Here is a 9031-nt window from a genome sequence, read left to right as displayed (position 1 = left end):
TTCCTCACAAAGCTCAGCGCTTCTTTATAACTCTGTAATCACAGTGCCACTGCTTTCACTCCCTCTCTTTTACATTTATTGGAAGTATGTAATATGTAAACTCCTTTGGTTCAAGTATTAAGGCATTTTAGATTCCTTTTTAAAGGATTTGCTAAACTTTATACAATATTTTTATTTTAACCTACAGTAAAATATAAAGAATTTAAAAACACATCAGAATAGAAGGAAAACATGCATTAGCCACTGCAGTTTTTTAAAAAAGCACTTTTCTGTGATAATTAATTCTTTTTTTTCCAGTGAATGAAAATGCATCATCACAACACTGAATTAAGAGTCAAGAAGAATATTGCTGGGAAGAAGCTGTATACGCTGAAGATATTCAAGACTGGTGGACCAGAACCTCTTGCATCCATACCTGTGACAAATGAAAAAGGTTAGGATTAAATGAAACCAAGAGTATTTGCCAAATAAAATTATTACTCTTACTAAATGCTAAGCACTAGTTTCTAGAAAAGAAAATATTTCTGATAAGCAATGAGCTATTTATAAAAATATGCTAAATAGTTTTAAAATACTGAAATGCATTACAAAACACTGAAAGTACATAAGCAGACTTATTTTTCAAGGTAATAATTAAAAAAAAGTAAAAACCTAATGTTTTAAATACTAATTTACCTGTGCAGCAGAATGAAGCTTGTTATATGTAAGGGCATGAAGACTGTTAACTGCTTTTCTTTTTATTAGCTTATTACCATACAGCATAAGCATTAATGTTTTTTTCTTCCCATCAATGTGTACTCAGTTCGTATAAAGAAAATTGCTAGGTGTCAGGTACAAATCAAGTAATGGTTCACTACACTAAGGCAAAAGTGATGGTGTCATCTCTTCTGGGCGGGAGTACCCACACATATATATATTTATAGGCAGTCACGCTACTTAGCTGATGAAGCAATTTAAAGGGCTGAGAAGTGATTAATATTATTTTACAACTGGTGTCAGACTAGAAAGACTTTTTGAGGCTTGGTTAAATTAAGCTTAAGTAGAGCTCGTGAACCTTCTGTTACTGCGCTGGTGCTGTACTCTGAGACACAGTGCCAGGGCCTTCCCGAAGGATGCCCGTCGGTCCCGTTACCTCCAGGGGCATCGCACCACCTTTACCTTAGAGTGTGGCTCTCGTTTAATTGCTGCACTCCTTCAGTCCACAGTATAAGCTTTCCTCACTTACTTGGAGACTCCTATCATTGTCACTACGCGTTAGCTTGGACACTGTACAGCCCTCCAGAAAGCAACCTGCCCTGGGGACGAGGCAGCTGCTCTCATCTGCATTTTGATCTCCCTCCCCCATTCCCTCTGCTCCTGCCCAGCTTGCTCTTCTCCACCCCTGATACCCCTTTGCACACACTTGCATAAATTGAGCGTTTAACCTGGAACTGAATGCTCAGATGATGTGCTCTGATTTGACTTTAGCCTTGGTAATAAAAATAAATATAAGACTGTCTCTACATTACATAAAGCACAGAGCTGGATGGCAGATAATATTCCCAGCCTTGCTGTGGACATACTATGACATGTTAGGTGAGATCTGTTTCCCCTCTGTACTTGTTTTCCCTTTGTCCTTTTATCTTTTTGACTGCAAGTTCTTGGGTCACACAGTCTTTTACTAATTTTTTTTCCATAGCTGGTTTTAGTATTACCCAAAGATTCTGCATAAGCACATAAAAAAAAAATAACAATTCCACTTCAACATACTAGCTAGTTTTGGAATCAGGATTTGATCACTGCTAGTGCCATCTCCACCATCAGTTGTTGCTTTTACTTCTATAATATAATCTTCATTAAACTGGAGCAAAAGTTCCGCTGTTGTCTTGTCCGTATTCAGCACGTTCATATTATTCTGACTGCTAGTCCTGTAAAAAACCTACAATGCAAGCAAAAAGCATTTTTTGCAATGCTGTAGTGCATTATTTTTTCCACTAGGAACAAGCAATTTCTAATGTTTCTGGAAACAAAGTTTCATTTTTAAAAAAACCTGAAGAAGGAAAAGAGCTACTATCTAGTTGATATAGGGCAGGATTACATTCAGAATCTAGAGAAGCAGTGAAAGAAGGGAATCCCAATCAAGCTCTTCTATTCCAACTTCAATCTAAAATGGCACAATATAACATGAATAATATATTCTGTTGCATAACTTAATAACATTCTTGCATAAATTAGCCCATCATTTGGAATCTGTCATTATCCTGATCAACTGCTTATGATAATTCATAGTAAGGGAAAGGAGAGAGGAGAATTACCAAAATGCAGAACTTACTTACTTACAGACTATGTTAGAAGACGTTCTGCAAACTGAATAATTATTCAGTCACAAAAATTAATTGCGTATGAAAATCTGTGTTTTAAACAATGGGAGAGCTATATCTAAATGTTGCAGCCCTTTCTACTCGAATACGATCAGACAAGAAGAGGAATTTAAGAGCAACGCGCAGCCTCCCTTCTGCTCTGGCTGGGATAGAGCCAGAATGGCCCCTACTGCAAGTTGCTTGACAAGAAAGAGATGTGACTTGGTGGAAGCTGAAGTATTTGTGGGTCCAATGCCCTCATCTGGCAGAGTTTCACCTGAATTTAGGAGTCTCCTAGTGCAGTGTAAAACAAACAAACAAACAAAAACTCCAAACAATCCAAACTAACCCACAATAATAGCAATCATAATGGAAAGAAAAAAAATGCAAAACCACTGGAATTGCATACATAATAGCTGGTCACCAAAAACTTAGATCTGCACCTTGAATTCACCTTACTATCATCTAAAGTACAACAGCTTCTCTGAATCTTTCCAGTTTTGTGTGCAACACTGCTGCACTCGGTGTGTTCCCTTTCCCAGCGCCAGCCCCTAGTGCTACAACCTTGTTAAAAAGCTCTCGGAAGGACAGAGCGGTGTGGCTTACTTCCACAAGGACTGTGCTACCGCAGCTCTCGCATTCTCAAAATCATTTGTTGGCTATTTTCTGCTTGACAAACCAAGTTTGGTTAACTGCACTGCCTTGGCACTGTGTGATTACAACGACACCCTAAGTGTTTTTCTCTTGTAAGATTAACTGGTGTTATCAAAATTCAGCTCTTCATGATGTGTTTGTTTAGCAATGCTATCATTTGGGAAGCTGAAAATGCTGTGGGAGACAGAGTATTCAGTTTGAAACGATACGTGGTATATTTTCAGTTCAACTACCTGCTATAAAACTAGGTAGTTTATCTGGGCCGTAAATATGCATTTCTTGCCAATATTACCTAGAGCACTGCACAGTCTGATCTTCAGCATAAATCTTTTATAGAGGAGTATGGTATGTGGGATCCAGCTATACAGAGATCATCAAAAAGACCTCAGTTTGATATAAGATATACAACCTATTTAGAGAAATATCTGCATATTTGTGCACTGATCTGCTCTAGAATAATGTAATTTCTAGATAGTGAACATGTAAGTAATGAAAAAGAAAAGCTGTGAGAATAGCAGGCTGGTATGTGGTAACAATTAATATACTGGGCCAGCAATAGAAATGATTTCCATCAGCTAAGTTTTGGATTATTTTGTTTCATTCCAAATGTTGCACATTTGGATACCTGGGATTCCAGGAGCTGACAGCACAGCCTGCAGCTCCTGGCTTTGTTTGCATAGGCAGAGAGGAAGGAAGGAGTTAGCGTACCATTAATGGTAAAAGAACCGCAGTTTGTGAGATATTGTTACAATACCATTTAAACCTATAAAAAGGACATACATACTACTAAACTGTTTCAGGCATGGTATTTTGCTTGAAGGCATCATCCTTTAGTCAAGACTTATAAGGAAACAAACAAACAAACAAAAACTAGCAGGTGTTCTAACTGCTAAACTCACTCACTGCCTTGCAAACAGACAAGAAAGAGTCGGTAACGCCTGCACTGCTTTCAGATTTCTGCTGGTCTGTTCTTCCTTACCTTATACCCAGTTACCTCGGATTCATTCTCTGTAGCTCTTACTCCCTCCCAGTTGAGAATTACTCTGGAGTCTGTAACATTCCATACAATATTTCCTGGTGGTTGACTGGGTGCTTAAAATACATAATAAAAGCATGGCTTTAGTTTAATTGACATTAGTGATTTATTCTGCAGTAGGAAATAATAGTTTGGGTAATTGGCTGTCATTACATGTTGGATGTAAAAGCAACTCAAATACAGCATTGTCATTTGTACACTTCATGGTTCAGAGACTAAACTGGAAAAACAGAAGGAAGGAAAAATAGAATGGCACATAAATGTTATTTCTAAAGTTGCGTTATGTGTTGATAGGCCTTCATTAAATACAGCCAGACAAAAGTATTTGTCTCAGGACATGGGCGATCAATTAGAACATACTCCAATGAAACCAGTGATGATAACAGAAAATTTCTGTTTTTGATAGAATGTCAAGAATACGCAATTTTTTCATGATGAATTATTTGTCAGACACATTTAGTATTTTCTTAGTGAATATTCAAACCTATATGCTTCTCTGATTTACTTTGTGTTTGTTATGCAAAAATAGTTGACAGGTTTTGTTGTCTTTTTAACTGCACACATGATTTTGAGATGCAGTCTGTACCACTGCAGTTACTGCAACTGAAACAATAGTGGGATTTTTGCCAGGTAAATCTCTTCTCTTGTATGTTCATTAACAATCTGAGACCGTTAAGTTTCCAAAGTAGTAGTAGTATGCTTTTGGCTGTTCACCTTGATACATCTTGGAACTGCCAAGCTTTCAGGAAAGGAGAAGATGAGCACAAACCTCTTGAGGTGTCTCAGGTTGGCTTCCCAGATGTGTCATTCAGAGACACAATCAACTATTAAAATCTTTTCTAAACACCTTAAGGAAACAATTTACTGTTGCTGTCACCTAGTGGAGGCAGTTGCTGCTTAGGTGGACTGCTCTAAGTTTTAAGGCTGAAGGTTCCAGTATTAAACAGTAATAGTGGCTTTTAAACAGTTCTGTGCATGTGCTCCTTTTTTGGTCTGTTTTGTTTTGCACAGATAGCTCCCTAATTTCTGTCCAGGAGCAGTCAGATCAGAAAAAAAATTAGTATATGTCTTTCTTTGCACGAAGTGGACACAAAAATGCAAGAGCAAGACTTACTTACTTAAAAGAATTATTCTAAACTATTCACAAATCCTTTTTTTGCAGTATTTGTCTTGTACTATATACTAAGCAGAATTTAATCTGATGCACTAATAGTCAATTTCTGTAAATTTAAGAGGTGATTGTCAGATAAAATTGTTTTATTCATGAGAATTGAGGAGTATATGGGCATATATGAATAGTTTTCACTCAGCTATTAAGGCTGATTTTGAGAAGAAAAGACTCATTCTTTCGAATCCAAAACAACTTACTTATTAATATGACATCTGAGAAAAAGGAAGAGTAATTATATATAAAACTGTAAGCCTTTATCTTCCACTTGACTTACAGAAGTGATTTGGAAGGCTCCAGTTTGCTTCAATTACCAAAAATCTCCAGTAATTTTCAGTGATAAAAACAGCAGAATTAATTCATAAAAGACCAGATCCAAAACCATCCAGTTGCTTAAGTATGCAAATAGCTACAGTAATTTCACTGAGCCTGCTCAGATGCTTGAAGTTGCTCATATGCAGTAATATTTCTCTGCATTAGAACCTATGACCAGAACATACTGTTGAATTTTAAGACCACCTCAATTTTAAATAATTTTATCATCTTGCCTCATAAACTTAGGCAAGACTTCTTATATATAACAAATTATTGTATAAAATAAAGCTATGCTTGTATTTTGGGTTATGAATATGAATATTTAATTATTTCAAATATAAAAGCAAAGATAATTTAATGGTTAAAGACTGAATGTTTAGACCTGAAACAGGCTGCAAATTGAACTGAAGTATGTGCTTCTTGTTAGTTTGTTACTAACGAGTGTCTTGTAGAAAGTGTGGGCAAATTTAAATGTAATATGCACAGAATTCCTTCACAGTGAGAAATACATCAATCACAAGTATTCAGGTAGAAGTTAAAGTAAAAATTAGAACTGATTAAAATTCACACATTTGAATGAAAAATTACCCTTTCTTTTCAATTATGAATTTTTTCAGATCAGTTCTCAAAAGAAAACAAAGGAATAAAAGGTGTGAGGTTTCTTCACCTAAGAGGCATCTCTCATGAGTAGAAATCTTAAAGAAACTCAAACAACCGAAGTCCAGTTTGAATTAAAGGTTTCCTTTAGAAATAATCAGATCTAATTTTTAACTTGAACAGTTAAATTCTAATTTGTGTTTTCACTACAGTGGTATAGAGAATTATTTGTCTTAATTAATCTAGTAACAAAATAATCGAGTAGCAAAATTCTTGAAAATGTCATTAGGTTGTACTGCAGTGTTTTTGCCCTGTTTATTCACTAGCAGGATGTATGAGTGTAGGGCAACTACTATTTTTTTTTCCTCTCTTTTTTTTTAATGATTCCAAGTAGCAGAGGTATTGATAAAAGCCTGATCCAGATTCTGTTCAAATCGGTGAGATCAGGTTCAGCCCCGGTGTCTGCAGTCACTGAACAGGACTGCAAAATCACTGAACTGACCGGGCTGGCAGGATCTTGTGCGAGTAGAGTAGCCACACGGTGACGACTTCACGGACTCTGTTCATCAAAGGTCAGATGCAAGTGGCAGACAGTGAGGTACTTCATGTCTGCCAATCCACAGTAACTGTATGCCTATAACAAATTTAACCTCCTGCAAATATAAGTTAATCTGAGTTGATTTAGGATTTAGTCCTCAGTGACAGTGATACTTGTTTCTGCATATGCACATTAAAAAAAAAAAAAAAAAAAAAGGCTTATTTCCTAGTTCTGGTGATAGGACTACTTTTGATAGGAGGATTTAACCTTTGGTACCAGGGAATTTGACCTTTCATACAGACTTAATTGTGCATTTGCACGAGTCTGACAGAAGTGCTTCAAGATTTATGACCCTTATTCTGAGTTGTATTACAATGCAAGCACATACTGAAAATATTTCCCTTTGTAGAAATTAGAGCAGCCTTTGAGAATCTGTTCTCAGGCTTAATTTCTCCTTTTTAATAGTAAAGTGGCCTCTTGAGTAATTTCTTCAAGGGGAAACAATGGACATGAATAATTATTTTGCATGAAGTATGAGGAACATTCCACTTTATACCCTAGAGAACTTTAGTTACAGAACCCTGAAAAATTCAGAAAGTCACTGTTTTTCCTTCCAAATAATAGAAATCTTTCTTCTAACAGAAGAAAATCACAGCTGACTAAAAGTCTTCCGGTCACTAGAAGACTACTAAAGGTTCTATACAGAAATGAGATCTCTTACTTTGGGTCCAGTGGTGTATTTGAATTTTGCTTAATCATCCTCAAGAAGCAGAGGGTTGAGAATAGAAGATTCGAGCTTGACTTTTAATTGTGTAACTGTTCTAGTCTGTATGAAAATACCAGTCATTTATGCGTATTGTGACTCCTAGTAATATGCCTGTTTTTCATTTGCTAAAACAACATTATGGCTCTCGCTGCTTTAAATTCATGATACTTACGTGTCTTTTTTGTGGTAGCATTTACTGTGGCACTAAAGGGACCTGGTCCAGCACTGTTGTAAGCACGGACAGCAGTGTAGTATGCTAAGTTGCTCTTCAAACCTGTTATTCTTATTGATGTCTCATTGCCTACAGCTTTTACTCTGTTTGAAGATTCTTCTTTTCCACCATTATTCCAGTACCTAACCTGACAGATATTAAAAAAAAAAAAAAAAAAAAAAAATTAAATTCTCTTGCAATGAAATTTTAATCCATAGTATTGCATTTAACTCCATTAACTGTATTTTTTTTCTATACTAAAGTTTCTATACTAAAGTTTCAGAAATACATACACTACATAAATAATAATTTTATTTATCTTTCACACTTGCTGCTCTTTCTTTGTGTGACTATAGTAAAAGGAAAACTGAAATACTAGATGTTGGTTGAATAAAAAAAAATGCCAATGAGAGGAAAAGTGTTACTTCAACAAATTGAAATACTTCAAACAAATTAAACTCATTAGAAGAAAACTGTATCTTACAAAATACTTTCTTTGGGAGTAAATGTCATCTGAAAAAAATATCTCTTGAAAATACTAATACACAGAGTCATGACTCTTGACAGGAAGCAAAACATAATTTCATTCTGTGTTCGTCTTCATTGCCAAAGACAGAAGAAAATATCCTTTTTCTGGATGAAAGTGGGCCAGAAAGAAAGCAAGAAAGGTGCTAGTAGTCTTCTGTAAATTATATAGAGTCCATCAATACAGCTGTTTTCTTTTTTTCACAAAAACATTTGAAAAAAAATGAAGTTTTTTACAGTAGCTCCATTTTAAAACACAATCTCAGTTTTTGAACAGTGGTAAAGTCGGATAAATTCTGGGAAGGCATGTCAAAACTGTCTGCGTCTCATAGATTCTACAAATAATTGGAAACTGCATGCCTTGCTATAGTTCTGCCCAAAATAGTTCTGCCCAACGCACTAAATGCTGACATCAACTTTAAGATAAAGTGGCCAAAATTCGCTCTTTAATAGCGAATATACTGTAATTAACAAAACGTGTGGCAGATACTAAAGCAAGTAGGCAGCACATCAGGCCACGACAGCATGACAGTCTGAGGCTTCCTGCAGTTTTAGCAAGAAGCTGATGATGCTCCAAACAAAACAGGCTGTGTGTGGTGGGTTCTGTCCCAGAATATTACTATGATGTTTTGCTGCTTACTTCCCAGCCTGCATATAGCAAACACAGTGTCAGATATTCATTTATATGTTCCTCAGCTTGGCCATTCAAAAAACAAACAAATAAAAACAAAAACAAACAAACAAAAGTGATTCAGATGGAGCCTAATCCCCTGCAGGCTGCTCTTGTTAGCCCACTAATTCTCTTAACTGCTCATCTTTCCTTTCAGGTTTTGTGGAGTCTCACGAGGATTTATTTTTTAAAAGCATCACTTTTTTGGAGAG

The 9031-nt window shown here is 36.0% G+C and overlaps 1 protein-coding gene across 1 annotated transcript in view; it reads right to left on the bottom strand.

The window, feature by feature from the left end:
* Positions 1-278: 278 nt before the first annotated feature.
* The window catches only part of LOC134145879 (contactin-3-like), a 58128-nt gene continuing 49375 nt past the window's right edge, over positions 279-9031 (bottom strand). The window contains exons 17-20 of the mRNA XM_062585873.1: positions 7586-7772; positions 3973-4085; positions 1750-1918; positions 279-415 (exon numbers count right to left, since the gene is read on the bottom strand). Coding sequence (XP_062441857.1) covers positions 315-415; positions 1750-1918; positions 3973-4085; positions 7586-7772 — 570 coding nt within the window. The 3' untranslated portion in view covers positions 279-314. The remainder of the gene's footprint in view (positions 416-1749; positions 1919-3972; positions 4086-7585; positions 7773-9031) is intronic.

This window comes from Rhea pennata, chromosome 12 (genome assembly GCF_028389875.1).
Source record: "Rhea pennata isolate bPtePen1 chromosome 12, bPtePen1.pri, whole genome shotgun sequence".
In the NCBI taxonomy this organism is placed as follows: Eukaryota; Metazoa; Chordata; class Aves; order Rheiformes; family Rheidae; genus Rhea; species Rhea pennata.
The sequence above is the reverse complement of the archived record's forward strand: the minus strand, read 5'-3'. Positions and strand labels throughout refer to the sequence as shown.